General features: G+C 41.5%; 1 protein-coding gene across 12 annotated transcripts in view; it reads right to left on the bottom strand.

The window, feature by feature from the left end:
• hspg2 (heparan sulfate proteoglycan 2) overlaps positions 1 to 17,623 on the bottom strand; it is a 94,684-nt gene that overhangs the window by 61,361 nt on the left and 15,700 nt on the right. For all 12 annotated transcript variants that reach the window (XM_044212738.1, XM_044212735.1, XM_044212741.1 and 9 more), the window contains exons 2-3: positions 3,537 to 3,666; positions 3,350 to 3,409 (exon numbers count right to left, since the gene is read on the bottom strand). In XM_044212738.1, coding sequence (XP_044068673.1) covers positions 3,350 to 3,409; positions 3,537 to 3,666 — 190 coding nt within the window. The remainder of the gene's footprint in view (positions 1 to 3,349; positions 3,410 to 3,536; positions 3,667 to 17,623) is intronic.

Here is a 17,623-nt window from a genome sequence, read left to right on the forward strand (position 1 = left end):
TGCAGCTGCCAGCAATCGTCCCTCTGTGTAACTACCCAAGAGTATATGACACACAGGGACACACACACAGAGGCGGTGCCACTGCAAACACACATCTCACAAAACTGCCCATGAAAATGGCACAAATACAGAGTGGGTGGCCTGGCCGCAGCCTGTCTACTGCCCAGGCCAAACTGACAGACAGGCTACATTACCCTGATGTATTGTCCACTTATGCTGCAACATCTGTTCTCCTCTAGAGATAACAGAAGAATATGAACCTGGATTGTGTTTTTTCAGCAGGCACCCACCAGCAATTGATGTGATTAGAAGCAAAAACCAGCTGAGGCTACACAAGAATGCAGTAACCTGTCTGTGAGTCAGCCTTTACTCAAGTCCTAGCGGATCAAGGACAGCCTGACCCTCAAGTTTAAGCAAAACGTCCCTGAAAACTAAACAAAGAACACATCTCTCTGCTCATTCTTCCCTTGAATTGAACCGAGCTACACATTTAATCTCAAATCAACACATCACAGAGCACTGAGTAGATCAGAAGTAGTTTATGGCACTATATACTTATATATACTTTATTTGAATACAATAAATACAGTTAATATTCTTTTCTCTCCTACATGTGATCACAATTAAAACATTTAGTCTAGCTCGGGTTCTGACCAAACGTTAAAACGTTTAATGTGTACATTTCTGCAAAATGAGCTAGAGGAGTCTGGAGCAGTATCCCCTAAACTTTTCTAAACCACGGCACTGCTTCATAGGGATGTTTTTGTCAGTTCTGCAAAGGGTGTTGCGTTACTATGACAACTTGCAACCATGAGCAACTGTAGATGTAAAAGGGGTTTTAAAAAGATAATTCTGAAACGTATTGCTTATTTCTTCTATTTTCATATGTTTGAAAACTAACCTCATAAAATGTGGTTGCTTAATTTTTTTCTTAGCACTGAAACATTAAAAACGCACAATAAATAAACAATCAGATGAACAAATCTTGCAGCACTCCTCACTTCATGGCAGGGTGCCGTGGCACTCTCTTTGGGAACCACTAGTCTAGAGATATGTATTCTCAAGCTTTTCGTCTAAAATTAGCACTGGGAAGAAATTAACCCCAGCAAACCCTTTCCAACCACTATTGCCACTACTAAGTGGACATGGTAACCTTTGTTTCTTTGGTTTCTAAACAAAGTGGCCAATATCCTTGGTGCAATGGGGATGTCTGTAATGGAGCCTGTGGAACAAGGAAAGGCTCTCACAGATGAGATAAGCTGGAATTTGTCTCCCAGGAATCTCTTCAGGGATCTGAGGGTGTAAGTCAAGAGGAGAGGTTAGGAGGACATGGGATGCAACCTTCGTATCTCCGGAGAAGATTGCAGACTATGATTAGAGAAGACAAAGAACAACAGTGAACAAAAGAGGTTCAAAATAGCCTAATCTCAACAACAGTTTAGGCTCCAGATGTTTTTTCACAGCTTCAATGTACGAGGCTGAGACATCAGGAAATGGGAATTCCTTAACCATCGGCAAACTGTAACACAACAGGATACAAGGAATAATGGGGGCAAATGTGGCAACTACATCTACCACTTCAAAGTAGTGGAGGGGGAAGGAAGGCAGAGGCTTGGTTGAACAGTCTGGACAGCCAACTGGACAGAGACACTCAGAAAAGTATTCAGCGTTCAGCACAGGAAACCGAATTTCCTTCCCATTGCTGTCGTGCTCAGATCTATATATGGAAATAGCCTGCCTCCTCCAATCATAACACCATGATCATACTGAGCAAAATGCAAATGTCTCGCCACCTTTGAGATAAGACAATATATTAAAGAAAGTACTGCATAATCTCAACCGCAGCCTGTTTATTTGCCATATTAAAGCAACATTGACCTTTATGTTACAAAAGCTGGGAAGTTTATGCAAACAGAAGCAATACACCAAAGTAGTGTTTGTAGGCTCGTGTCGCACCACAAAATGTGAGCACATTAACAGAAAATATTTTACCAACGTGTGCTGTCAACAAAGCACAAACTGGCTTTGTATTCTATGACTTTCAAATTATTTTTGAACATTTGTATCTGTCAAACTGACTCTGACCTGAGGGTATCACCAGGAGAAACACACACTTCAAAACAACCTCGATGTTGCTGCAGGAGGTTAAAATAAAACTTTCAACTGATTAAATGATCTGCAACGCTGCATATACAACAAAAAATACGCTGTCTTACAGCTATGCTTTAATCAATCAATCTTTGTCTTTATAAATTACATATTTTCTTCATTAAAAACTGACTAAACCTTCGGTTACCTTCCTAGCCTAATCTGTCACAATCACATGCTGTCAACACCATACACATTAATGTCAGCCATACACATTAATGTTAAAAGCTCCTCGGGCTTTTTTAACTACCCAAATTCAGCGAGGCCTCACAGCAGTCCAGTTTCTGTAAGCGAGGCACACGATGCATCAGTGGGTGAAATTTGATGCTGAACTATAAATCAAAACCTATGATGTAGGTATCAGCGGCGGGACGCAAACATAAATCCAGCTATAGTTGAGGATCAGCATTGGTCTGTCCAACTAAACTATTACCATTTGATATTCTTAAGGCATCCTTGGTGGCAAAGGCCAAGTAGCATGCAGACATATTCAGTGAAAAAGTGACAGTAACTCTTAGTTGTTTTACTGTTTGCAATAAAAAGACATCTAGAGACAGCAAAAACAAGAAATATGGCCCAAGAACAGAAGCGTAACAAGCAGCAGCAAACCACAGGCGTGATTCAAGAGTTATACCCATCATGCAAAGTTTAATACGTCATTTAAATATTTTTCCCCTGCTACTGTGCGATGTGATATAGTGGGGTCCCTGCATATAAATACTCTTCAAGTCTACAAAAATAAGGGGGGGGGGCAGAAAAAGCTCAGTAGTGAATGGAACGCAAAAACAGAGATGCTCTGCTGCAGCTTTTATTGTTCATCGTGCTTTCATGTATCTTATTGTGCTGTCACCTCTGCCGCCGGTTAAAAAGATGAAAGAGGAGAGGAGATGTTTATGTCTCAAAGACAAAGCTGAAACCGTGTGTTATGACCAGACTCTGGCAAGCTGGCAGGGAGGGAGGAGAGGGTGTAGCAGGATGTGAAGGCACCATCATTCAGGCACAGACAGACATCATGCACAAACATGCACGCGCATGCGCGCACACACACACACACACACACACACACACACACACACACACACACAGCCACTGAAGTCAGAATCACAGATGGGGGAGCTTTAGAGGGCCGAGTGATCTAAAGCACACAAACAAAATCTGTCAAAGGGAATTGTTAGATTCACTAGATTTTCTGGTCCCTTACTTGTGCTCTCGGAGACTGAAGGCCATGGTGTGCTTCCATCATCCTCTCCACTGGGCAGATCTTTGGAGACAGAAACAGAAGTATAGGGATGTGGTTAATGTAAGAAATGCATAATGAAAAACATCTCCCATGAATTAAGGGCAGCTGTTGCTGTGGTTTGTGGTCACCCAGCCTCTATGAAGCCCACCTCCTGAAGTTTCATCAGCAGCAAAGTCCTCGTCGTCATCCAATAAGCTCTGAGACGCCTGGACATCTTTCTCCGCCTCCAAGTCTTCTGGCAGAGGGACCTCTCCCCACACCTTGGAGGCCTGAGTCACCTGCAGCAAACACAGAGAGATTTATAGGGGTTGAAGTCTCCGCGGAGAAAGGTTACACCCAGTGCTATACATGGACCCTGGAAGGGTGGAGGGAAAACAAAAGCTGAGACGGGAAACGGGGCATTGTGATGTGTTTACTTTTACCATTTATTATCTCTTAGAGGCCTTCTCAAGAGTTTGCATGCAAATAAAAGTTCATGACACCAGTACGAACAGAGCTCATTGATGGTGTAAACTTTTTTTCACTGCACAAATGTCCAAATGAATCGTTACTATTTGCTGTTGTATGTATTTCTAATCTTAATGGTGGAAGTTGGCAACAGATATTGCACAGCTGACTGCAATGACCCACATACGAATGCACACACACAAGTACAAGCAAACACTCACACATGCACACACACACACACACACTCCACAAAACTCTGACAGCCAAGGAAAGCAACTGATGCTGAGATCAGAATGACTGGATGACACAAATCTGTTTAAGTATGCTTTAAACTTCGTCCCCCCTGGGTAAAAAAAAAAAAATCCAGCATACCACAACTAGTCCTTTATGACCCACTCTTTGCTCTGGAATTAGGAAGGAGTCTATCACTGAAACATTATGTCACCTCCAGCAGCAGTAAAAACACCTCAAGTAAATGTAGCACCTCAGAGTACAGGTTGCTTCAAAATGTGTGATCATCGTGTCATTCAGCATGTTATATGAATGGAAGGATAGGAGTGAAACTGAAAATACAGTGCCTGGCCCCAGGCCACAGTTGGGTAAAATTTTATTCAGTTTAAAACTCTGAGCATACACATTTTTCACATTTCCTTTTAACTAAGAATGAGTACAGAAAGCTACCCTCAGTGAGGAGTAATGATGTATGAATATCCTAAAGGATTATATGAGTGCAGATTTCTATCACAACATTATCTAATGGCAATCCTTGAACCAAAACCACTCAGTCAAATTAATAAAAAGACAGAACTGCCTCTTATTTCAGTGCACTTGATAGACCCAAACACACTTTCAATGAGGAGACACAAAGCTTAGCCAGCTGCTCTCATATCTGATCAATCATCTTGATAAAGTTCACATCCAGCCCGACTGGAGCACAGTGTTGGTTTATTATCTCTGCGCTCACCATCTCAGCATCCAGACTGCCCAGACTCTGGCTTAAGTTCAGATACGACTCTGGCAGGATGCCACCCCTGGCATTTCCAGTTGGCATGGCCCGCCAGTTCGTATTTCCACCAAACTCTGTCATGGTAGTTTTCCCATTTAAATGGCACCAGCAAATAAATAACTAGATCTATCCCCCCAAATCCTCTCTCCCCTGACTGAACACCCTTACAACAACAATCCCGGGCCATTTTCAAAAGGAAACTGCTGACTAACCAAATTCTTTTCAGTGGTGCCGATCAGCCAACCATCGGTGCGATCATCTCTTGCTTCCAACTCCCTTGGGATGGAGTATCATCTGGATACACTGGATGCTTTCTGGGCGAAAACCACCACAAACTTACAGAGTAGCCTTTGATGGACAAGTCCATATTGCACCTGATCTTAAAGCTAACATGTTAAGGTACACTTGTTTGAGAATGTCAATCTGGCCTCATCTTCGGGAGAGTTGGGAACTACATATGAATTTGCTTTCTCAATTTGCTACTGCATTCTAGTTCAAAAAGCTACCACGACCTTTACTCTCAGTCTAGGAGTTGAGACATGTCTGTTGTGTTAAAGTTATCTCTCCCTCGAGATAAAGGTCTTGACCGACACTGTAATTCTTTGAACTCCGCCCCACCCAGAAGACACCGGCCTCAGAAGCTCTCCTCGCTTTGTAAACTTCTTGCAATTTTCAGTGTGATATATATGGCAACCAGGTATATGCTTGAAAAAAAGAAGGCACACACATGCACATAAATATCTTGCACACATGACACCCAGATGAGCACAGACATTCCAGCCAAAAGGAATGCCACTGTTTACTTATGAATTAGTCTGCTCACAATGCACAATGTTTGGCTTGCGAGATAAAGTAGTAGTAGCTCTAGAAAAAGGGAACAACTGAATCAATGGATAATGAGTGACAGGTGATACTATACAGAAGCCTGTGGACGGGCCTTAAGTTTTCCCAGCTGTTGTTTAGCGGGAGCAAGGGAAACAACTGCTTTTTGGTCCGTGAACAATTAATAAGCAATGGGGCAGAAGCAGAACATTCTGGAAAAAGATTGGTCAGACTGCCAAGAGGGTACTACTGTCAGCTGTCGTTAAATCTTGCAGCTGGAGACATGCTGTCATTTCCGCAACAAATGTTGGCTCCTAAACATGCACATATATACTGCAAGCCCTTTTATTTAATTTTACAGTCACTAGCCATTAACAGCCAATCAGATTTGCATGCTTCTTTGTTTCCTGAAATGGATAAGAAACTTATTACAGCCATTAAACGCTTCCCAAGTCTCCACGGCTTTTATTTGTAAGACCACAAGAACAAATGTCTCATAAATTATTTTTAAGAATGGCTGTTTCCATTATCCATTTTTCCTGTTATCTTGTTTCTGTAATGTTATCTCAGTGGGATAAAACTAAGTGAAACGTTTTGTCATGAAATTTTAGTATCATAACATCGATAGTGAGATAATGGTGTGGTAACTAATATGGCATTCACTTTTCCATATTCACTACCCCTGCTGTACTTTAATACTCCCTAACTGGTGCTTGCTTGCTACCTACTGTATGTTGAGTTACTGCATGTTGAGATAACATGCACAAAATTATAGGAGGCCATTTGAGCTCAATAACAATACATAAACTGATCTTTTAGTCCAGTTCATAGATGCTTTAGAGCATTAGATAAATGTAGAACATTTTGCATCACTCACAATTTGTTAGAAGATGTAAGTAAGATGGACTATGGAGCTTTGACTATTTTGGTGTTTTTGCATGTTTCAGCCCATTAATGCTGACTGTTAAAAATATTCCATTCGTCTTTAGAATGATGCCACACCATTCAGGATGCTAATGGTTTCCATTCATTTCTGTATGGTATTAAAATCAATTTGCAGAGACCTGAAATCTGTTTGAGATTCTCAATCAATCATAGTGAACAGTGCATGGTTATTAAGAACTGTTTCTTGGCAGTGCATTTAATTTAAAAGGTAAGGCTGGCCATATCTGATATTTGTTTTATTGTCAATAAATCCCATGTGTTCATCTGTCTCTCAAAACTTTATGATTACCCCAGCCTTTGTGTCACTTTAGTTTCCTACTAAAGACATGAATCTTTAAAAACAGGTCACAAATATATAGTTTAATTTTTTATTTTCTTAAAGCCTAAATCATTTCCTAAAACAGTTTGGCACTATGATATTTAGCAAACATTACTCAAACAGGAAGAAATTGTGTATTTGTTGGGAACTATTTTTGCACAGATTTGATCACCTAGTGAGTTTTTGTGACATTAGAACAGTGTATGTGGGATTGACTCAAATCCCACAGTTACTGGAATGAAGGAACATGTCTCCCAGTGCAACGGTGTGGATCATTTATGTGTTTTAATAGTTACTGGACAACAATGGAGCTCTATGGCACTGATGAATAAGCTATATCAGGCAACGCTTGTTAGCAGGATCTATTCATTGTTGGTTTGGTCTTTTCATGGGATTTGTTGATAATGACAAAAACACAGAATATCACCAGACTTATCCTTTAAGCCTTCACATCAGAAATGTCAGCATTCGCAAGCAATTTCTTCAGGAAATCAAACCCAGAAGACAAGTAATAAGCATGCATGGGCTTTGTGACGGATATGAGCGATACTGTGACTTTGGTAATTTCTTGCTATTCCACTGCCAACTTTTCTCACATGTTAGAGAATCTAAAAATACCAGAATCTCTGAGTTTCCTGTGATGCACCAACAAAGAAGACTTTTCAAAATGGGTGTTTCTTGCATCTACATTATCCCATGAATGATACAGTAACTTTAGAAAGATAGGCCTAATAAAAGTGACTAAAAGTTTACTGTGATGGATTACCTGTTGATTAAACCGAGTGAACTTAAAGTGAGTGTAAAGACTACAGTATGCTTTGAAAAATGGCCAGCAGTACTATAAAGCACACATGATTTGCAGATTAAAACATCCAAAACCACTGGAACGGTCCTTCAAATGTACAAATACAAAAATGAAAGTGTCCAAAACACGCACACACACACATTGACATGTGGTAGCACATGCAAACACACACCCACACTCTCATGCACACATGCACCAACAGACTGACATTATTATAGACCCACACTCCAGAATTCCCATCCTGGTAACATCTCGGTGACAGCCAAAGCCTGTCAGAGGCAGTGTGAGAAGAATTCTTCAGGGGACTCAATTCGCCCACTCTAATAAACCCACTGATGCAGCTGCAGGATGATCTGTGAGAAACATCTTAAAGGCATAGCCAATGTGTTACAGAAAATAAAAAGCTGGACCAAGCTCATACTAGACAAGAGTCTCACTGGAGTCATGCTCTCTCAATATAATATGTAATAGGAGCAGCAAAGGTTTAGCATTTAAAGCATCTCCTGGGTTCACGCAGCTTATCTGCTTTTGTCCCCATCAGAGCGTGTGATAGGCAAACATAGAAAGATGAAAGATGAAAAAGGCAGCAATCAATTGATTCAAACACCAAGTAGTGACCTTTCAAGCAAGCAGTGCACAGGCACGCACAGAAAACCTTCACAAGATGAATTCCCAACCTCCTTGACCCTCCATCCCTCCCTAACCACCCTCCCCTCTCTTTTGCGCTCTCCCTCTTTAAGACTAACAATATCTGCTTAGACTTGAAGTAGCAGCATGTACTAAACAGGAATGGAATGTAAACTGCAGAGAGCATTAAGTGGATAAAAACTTGACACATACTCTTCTCTTTAGGTAGAGTAGGCTGAAAAGAAGGAGCACTACCAGGCACCAACAAGAACTCAGCTGCAGAACCCCTGCACTCCCTTTACTTGACAAGCTGCTATCTGTGGAGTAGGTGCAGGAGCATTAACAGGGTTGCATTAAATTAGATCCATTACAGCGCCTTGATAATGTAAAAATAGATTATGTGTGCACATGCAGACCCAGAGATTTGGATGCCCAAGGCCCAGGATTAAGGTGTACGAATACACTGCATTATATTGCAAACTCCTTGGATCATCCATCATTTTTGAGGGAAAAAAATAAAGATAGTTCCCATTGCACAATTTCAAAGAAAAATGTTGGTTCTAACTGATACCACAACATGTTTTACGGCTCTAACACTCATATAGTGATCTTCACATATGGAGGGGGTTTTGTGAAGTGCTTGGCCTTGTGTTGTGAAAGGCTGATGAAAGAGAAGTGGGAAAAAGGATAACCCCAGGAGAAATGTTCCGTTTCCACACTTGCAGGTACAGGAGACACAGACGTCTCGAAATTGTGGCAACAGGGCAGCTTTGTGTATGTTTGTGTGACAGAGACAGAGTTTCCTACGTGTTTAACCCTTGCTTGGAGTGGTGGGTGAATTGAAAAACTGCCACTTCTGACACTAAACCTCTGACTGGGCCCCTGCCGCACAAAGGAACCGATGAGTGAGGCCCTTCTGCTCTCTGCAGCTCTTTGACATTTCCACAGGGTTTAATCCAAAGTGACTGGATGGAAGGAAGTGGAAGGCGGCTCTTCACTCAACAGACAAACCCTCTTTGACAACGTGCACGGATTATCTTCTTAAAGTGTTGACTAATAATGTGGGTGCAACAAACACATCAGATTTTCTCAGAAAAAGGGACAGAAGGAGGGAAGGGGGCCAGGGAGTAGAAAGTGAAGGATGAGTCCACATTTTTGAAGACATGCTTAGAGTGCCTGCCTAGCCATCTTCCCCCAGGTCATTCATTCTCTCTCCCACATGGTCATGCCATGCATTTTACAATAAGCTTGGTTTCCCACTGAAAATAGACAGTGGGAACCGCACTTTCTTGACATGTATGATGTCTTTTCAGATATATTCTGCTATTGCAAGGTGATGCAGCGGAGTGCAATCCACTGAGGACTATGCCATTAAATATACTTAACAGGTAACTGCAACGGCACGGAGGGGCAGTATCTTTTTTTCTCTGTGGTGCATATTTTAAAGAGCCAACTAAATCACTTAAAAAAAATAGCATTGCACTCCTATAACATTGTCAGACTCATGATGGACATTTTTAAAAAAAAAGATCAAAATCAATGCAGCAGAACCAAAGATATCGTCTTATATTCCATGCATTCTTCTTTGTTGGCAATGAATCTGATTGTGCTTCCTCTAGAGCCACAAAAGGCTTTTTACCACATATACAGTAGTATTCCCCAAGACCTGTAAACAGACTTTGATGTGCAAAATCAGTGGAGTTCCCCTTTAATTGGTAAAAGTTGAAACCATGGAGATGTAAATCACTTCTGTCACTATATAAGCATCCTATTAAAAGGCAAATCATACCCACCACACCTTGATATGATCAAAAAAATTCAACAAAATGATATAAGACAGTCTGTTGTGTTTTTGTGTCTGCCCTGTCTCTCCATGTGAGGTTCAACCAGTTTCAAAAATTCTCAGTGGAAAGAAAGCAGCGCCTCCAGCTAGTGAGCATCTGCCACACAACCTCTCACACTCCTCTCCCTTTATACCAACACGCACTGTTTAGAGAGGGATGTCAAAATAAGCATCCAGCCTGTACGGACTTGTGTACGCCCTGTGCAGCTACACAGGGCGAGAAAGGATGTCTGCAGAGCGACAATTAAATTAAAAAAAGAACTAATGCATCCCTGCCATGTACACAAGTGTACAGTTGTACATGCTTGCAAAACAGGTTGCAATGTTAGTTAATACCACACCTGATTAAAATAAGCTTTAGCATGCTTGGTGTATCAGATGTTTCCCGCAAGTTGAAATTGTCACAGAAAAGTATTTGCCAATTCAATTTAGCATACATTTCTGTGATTGACACTGACTGATTCTCCTGACGCACCAAATAAACCTATGTCAGATACCCCACATAGATTAAAACAAAGGCTTAGATCCATTCAAGTACAATCCGTACCTTACTGTATGTGTATCATCTCTGGCCTTGTTTGAAACAGCTCCAAATAGCACAATTTGCAAACTGGGGGTGAGTCACGATATTTGTATTTCAGGCAAAAGGTCACAGCCTGGCGACACAACGACCAGACAGAGAGCAGAGATCGTAAGTGGGCTGTGAAACAAGACACCCCAGCCTAACACTAACTGAAATGCGACCTCTGATGGGCTTTTTTCAGCCTCAATGATAGCAGAATCACAAGACTTGGAATTTGTGTAAAGAGCAGCAGAGCAAAGCCTCACAAGTCCCCTCATCCCAAACTAATATTCTTCAGGCTACCTTTTCAGGTAGCTGAAAGTGTTTTTAAAAGCTATACTGTATTACATTTTCACTGTGGGTGGGATAATAGAGCGTGAACACATTCCACCCAAACGTCCCAAGGCGTGAAGGCCCAGTTGACACCCTCAGAAGCCCAGTCTTTTCAATTATCACCCCAGCAGGGGCCCCAACAGGACACTGCGTCAACAGACCACCTAGAATCAGGGCCAAAGCTCAGCCAGTGGTAGAACCTGAAGGCCCCCACCACCAATGAACAAAAGCCTTCCAAACCACCCCTTTATTTACACATTCGGATAATAAGAAATGCACATGCACACATAGACGGCTGCACACAAGAACACAAACACTAGAAACACACCTTGTTAACAGGCACACAGTTATCAGCCCACCGTTTCAGCCAGGAAGAACCTATTCTGTTTTAATAGGGCTCTGTGGTTTGTGGAAACTCCAGTTTACTGGATTGGAGGTTTAGCTCTTAAAACTACTGGTGAGAAGATTATCCCAATGAATGTTTATACTCTAATGGGGAAAACAAGGCAGAGGTAAAATGTTTAACTTACAGCAAAGACAAAAAAGATAGCAGAATGATTTTAAAAAAAGTGTAACTGGAAAAATACAACCAAATCCTGTCTCACCTGAACTGCATGTCACATCATAAACACTGTGGGAGTAATTCATAGGTCTATAAATAGCGTGTGTTTCCGGTAACATTTCTGAGAGAACGACCTGCCGGGAGGAGGGGACTGAGGGGACTGAGGGGCCAGCTCCAGTTCCCCCAGACGACAGCTGACAGGTGAGTTGCAGAGACTGGTGGCAGCTCGGAGGGGAAGAGCAGCTCCGGCTTAGCCAGCCCCGGCCTGTTTATTTATAACAGAAAGAGACCCTTTGAAAGCGTTGCTATGTCAATTAAGATGTCTGCTTTTCTTCTGAACTCAGAGGGATCAGGCATCTGAGGTGCCCTAACATTAAGCTGACACTGCACTACAGGAACACCTCAGGACAAAGTTTGACAGTAAATGAATGCATAAGAACTGTGGATTTCCTTGTACAAGAGGACCCATTTACTTTTTGTTATACATACAGTAGTTACAGAAGAGAGCTCCCAGCACCGAAGAAAAACCCACATATACACTTCATAACTTGATGCTCAATTCAAAAAATATGTTATTTTAAAATATGCTCATTTTTAGTAGGTATACTGTTTAACATGTTCCCCATCTTAGTTTAGCATGTTAGCATGCTAAAGTTTGCTAATTAGCACTTAACACTAGCTGAAGCTGATGGGAATGTCATTAGTTTTGCAGGCGTTTGGTCATAAACGAAAGTATTGGACAACTTAAAATTTTGACCTGATGATGATGCTAGATGAAAAGTTAAGGGATAACCAAAGTGATTAATATTCACCCTGAGGGGGGCATGAATGTCTCCCAAATTTCATAGCAATCCACCTAGTAGATGTCGACATCTGCCCCTACAACCGATTGACATCCCAACATTGCCATTTCTAGAGAAACGCTGCTAATGTGGCCAATCCATCTAGTAGATGTTGAGATATTTCACTGGATAAGTGAAGATTTTGACCGGCTAGTCACACACAATGTAAAGTTGGGGGATCACCAAAGTCATTAGGATTCATCCACTGGACACCACAGGTATCTTTACCAAATCGGTAATCCATCCAACAATTGTCGAGATATTTCACTAAAAAACAAATATGACAACCTCATGGTGGCCCTAAAGAAAAGGTCAGGGGATCACCAAAGTCATTAGGCTTCATCCTCGGGGGACCATGAATGTCTGTACAAAATGTCATGGCAATTCATCCAACAGTTATTGAGATATTTTAGTCTGGACCAAAGTGGCGGACTAACAACCGAGATTACCATCTCTAGAGCCATGCTGCTAGCGTAGCTAAAACTGATGTGTATATGAAATGCAATTTTTTTTACCAATCTTTTTAGAAACATAACGACAGATTCTGCTGAGTTGATGTAAAGTTTTGCAGGCAGTTCAGCTTTAGAAAGGAAGTAGCAGCACCTGTTTGATGGCTCTGTGATTAAGCTCTGGTTTCCCTACACTGGTGGCAGCGGCAGTGTTAGATTTACCCTCCTCTCTTCCTCTCTCGCTCATTCTCGCCTCAGGACCAACTAATCTGACACCACCTGTTGACTTGGCCACACTGGCGTTGTCCCACATAATCACTGGCCAGAACTAGCTCAGTCTGTCAACTCACTTCCCCCCCGTGTATCATGCTTGATTAGTTCATGGTTACATTGTGGGAAAAGCAGGCTAAGTAGACAAAATCTTTTTAAGTACGCAGCTTATGCAACCATTTCTGGAACAAATTGGATCCTTGGAGTAGCAACATACTGTATGTAAAGCTTTCCACTGAGGTGCAGAAATGAATCATTTACATCTTTACAATAATAGATTGCTCATGAGCTGACTTTGTGAGAACAGAATAGCATCCAGACCCTTTGGCCAGGGAGATAATACCATCCAGGCATCCTGGCCAGAGGGAATAATTTCATGTTGGTAAAACCACTTTTCACTAGTTCCCAAGGTCATGCTATTTGGGATGGCGATCTCATAATTAACTGGGATTTGTCAGGGTACCATGGTGAAGCTTCTGGAACGCAAAGCAGTTCCAACATGTTCTCAAACCATGAGTTTTGAGCGGTCTTTGTTTGGTAACCCAAGATGCACTTTGAGCTTATAACATCACAACAAAACCTGCTGTTAACTGAACTCTTTGTTGGGCGCCATCTGCACATCAAAGTCTTTTTCCTTTTTTCCCACAACTTTTTCAATAATACTCTCTGTTAGCTCTGCCAAGACTTAAGAAAAGTCCACAGAAGTGATGGGCTGTGAGAACAAAAATATTCTCTCTCAGCTGCTTATGCCATTAATGTAAACATAATAGGGCTGTAGCAGAAAAGATGGCTATGTTCCTCTCCAGATGTTATGCACTGCAGAGTAAACAAGACACTACATGTTGATGTCTGATGTTGACAAAATCATCAAAGGGAGGAAGGAGAGAAGGTATTCAGAGGTTATACTTGTCTTTCAAGAGCCCCCTCCATCCTTCCCATTGGACAGCTGTTTTTGCTAACCTGTGCACCATGGGAATGCCAAAAGTGGGAGAAGACAAGAGAACAGAGTAGGAGAAATCAGATCTGGCCTGGCCTCACTTGCAGAACAGCACAAAATATCCATGGGCAACAAGAAAAAGGTCAGTTTTCATCACAGCCCACACAGACAAGCATAAAAAGGGTTCTCTAATGTTTAACATCAATCTCAAATTACCAGATAAAAAATATCCATGTGAGTATCATGGGCTAGGTGCCCACAGTCAACGATTAAGAAGAAATCTGAAACATATTTACACTATGCAAAGCCATTCACAATTGGTACTTTGCACTGGAAGGTCATCTGATACTACAGTAAGACAAAGATGATGGACTCTTTTTTGTCTTCAGGCATAAACAACAGCATTCACTGTTGCTGTAGTTAAATCGTTTTAATCTAATAATGCTTTGGAGGGTGCTCCTGCTTTCTGATTATGCATGAAGTCACAAATAGAGGTACTAAATCTGACATGTCAGATCAAAGAGTCAGGTAAATTATTCTTTCTGTTTAGTGTCCATATCAATCTACAGTAGACATTTACAGCATGTACAGCTAGACACAATCTCACATCCTTTGAAATTATATTAACTGCAAAGGCCTGCAGTACTATAGGAGGGACATCTTAAGTACAGGTGGATCGTCTGTGCCTAAACTGAGGTTACCCCCAGTGGCTCTTCTTTCTCTTGCAGATAAAATATGTTTATTCACAAAACACATGGGAAGGTACTATGGCTGAACCCTCATTTTAAGTAGTCACAGTTATGGGTCATTACAAATAACTCTATTATGAATGCCCTCAGCTGTTTCCACATTACATTCAGTATGTTTTGGCAGAACAATACCATAAACCAATTCACGAGCAACAAACACAAAGCCATTTATGTATTTACCATTTCTGTTCCAAATGCCAGCACATTTTCCAAGTCATCCACGCTCGTTTTGTTCAAGGCTGACTGCCCTTGCCTTTTGTGAGAACTGGTGAAATTCAGATCCAGAGGCGTGTTTGCCTCAGCACTTCAACAGCTGCTGGTGGCTTACATCATCCTGATACAAAATGCTGCTCTCATTTTGTTCATGCAAAGTTGTGTGTATGCTTATTAACACAATTAACATTTCTCAAAGGCAGAAATGATTTAAAGTAGCAAGATGTCAGTAGGAATGAAGGAAATTGTAGTGAGGCAAGTGACTTGTAGAAATCTAGTATGTCAAGGATCACCACCGACTGAGTTCCCATGCATTTAGATGGGATCTATGAGGAGAACAGAGGTGGAATTCAAGGGGGAGATAAAAATACCTCAGGAGCTGCGTAGCTGCAGGTGTTATTACACCCTCCTCCAGAGGCCCTGCAGCCAGAGTGGGTGCAAGACAGAACAGGGGGTGAAGTCCAGTGAGGAGACGTCTCCAGACCTCTGTGCCGTTTCAGAAAAGTCATGTTTACTAATGCCTTAACATTTATAAATTGCATCAACATTTATACTTATATTTATACAACATTTATACTTTATAAACAAAAGTGTAGGAACTTATCACCTGCCACAAACAGTGTTTAAAAGACATGTAGGGCTTGCTATTCACTGCACATTCCCCACAGATTCTAGCTATTACGGTAACAGTCATGTGTTTCAATGGTTGTGCATAGTAACTTGAATTCAAATTGGCCAACATTTTCAAAGACGCTTTTGTGCAAGGCTCTCCCCAATGTAAAACTCTACACATGCATTTTCCAGATCTATCGTCAGAGAGGTTCAGTACAGTAGGCCGTCTGCTGCTGTGGTTGGCAACCCCCTCACCTCCCCATTTGAGGTTAGGCCTGGACAAGAACCAATAAACACTGAAGAAAGCTATGTTTCAGAAAACGCTCTGAGTGGTGGCAGGCACAGCCAACTGTTGCTCAGCATACCGGCACACCCACAAGATCTCCACAAACTGGTAAACTCCTGACAGTAAGACTGTGCACCTCAGAGCCTATGAGAATGTGATTCAGTTAGAAGATATTATACACAGAAACAGTTTTCTGTTTATACTTCATTCAACTTTGCTTTTTCAACTTCCAGAATAGAATGATTTAGCAATTTAGTTTTGACAGTCCAATTTTTAATGACCAAAAATAGACATGAATGTTTTGGAGCAAATCCGCCCACACTCTGGCTAGCAGAGATGTGACTTTAAGCTTCAGCCTAACAAGGGACTTTCCTGCAGGTCGTCTTCTATGTTTGGTGAAGGAAGACATTTATTTCCCCCAATCCAAGGATCAAGGCAAATCTTAACCACCCTCCAAAAAGCCAGCGAGCTTTACTTCTTTAACGATACCCTAAAGCAGAGAAATGTGAACATTCCTGAAGCCAATTATTGGGTTCGGCATGTGAGAGGGGATCAGGTGCCCACTTTGTTAGCAAAAAATGCCTTCATTCTGATTGGCTCTCATCTTCTCCATTCAGTTTTAAACCCTTGATTCAAGACTCCCTCTGTTACCCCCTGACAAAGGATCAAGGGGAAGGACACTTGCAAAGAACTGGATTATGTTCTGGAGGCTGGTTCAAGGAGAAGGATCTGGGAAGTAATGTGAAGGTTGGATTTCTCCAGGTGTAAAGCGCTTTTGTTTTGGCCGGTCAGAAAACCCAAACTCTATAAATAGGATTAGTTTACCTGTATAACTCAGGGTAACCACTAGCCATTCCATTAGGCTCATGTTTGCTCAGAAGCCAGTCACTCCCTTGTTAATGGGAAGAATTTATGAGAAAAATCACTTGGCTACAACTTTTAACAAGTTTTGGCAGCTGTTGTTTTAACAGTTCAACACTTGCACAAGACGTTCCTTATACTGCTGCAATGCCTCCAACTTTAGAAACAAGTATGGAAATCCAAGCCAGCCAAAACCGAAGTCAGTCTCAGAGCAGACTTTGTATAAGCAAACTGAGAGTGCAGGATGAAGATATGGTCATGAATAAGGGCCCGAGGAAAAGCTGCTGGATGGGAGATAAACTGTAGTCCCGTCATTATGTTGGTCCAAGGTCAACAAGGGGCTCAACAAGAGCCTCTTGAGACGTCTCTGACTTTTCCTGCATCATTTAAAGTTTTGCAGGCCTGACGTCTAGCACAGTGTCTTACTATGCATGAGCAAAACATGCAAAAACATTGAAATACATCAACACAATCAGGTATTTTTTATTTTGCACCTATCCCTATATTCCCATCAAATGCAATGGCTGAGGGAATTAATATGGTACCCTGTTATTGCTTTTAATGTTTTTTCCATTAATCATCACTACTTATCCTGTTTAGCTTAAGATAAAATGTTTCAGTATGAGTCATGCTTAAAAGCTAAGACATTCTGTATTTAGTTACTGACTGTATCAGCAAAATAACCTACAGTATACTCCATTAACTCACTTAGACTGGGAATCTTCCTGTCTAGACTGTTTCCCTG

Source organism: Siniperca chuatsi, linkage group LG10 (genome assembly GCF_020085105.1).
Source record: "Siniperca chuatsi isolate FFG_IHB_CAS linkage group LG10, ASM2008510v1, whole genome shotgun sequence".
NCBI classification, from domain to species: Eukaryota; Metazoa; Chordata; class Actinopteri; order Centrarchiformes; family Sinipercidae; genus Siniperca; species Siniperca chuatsi.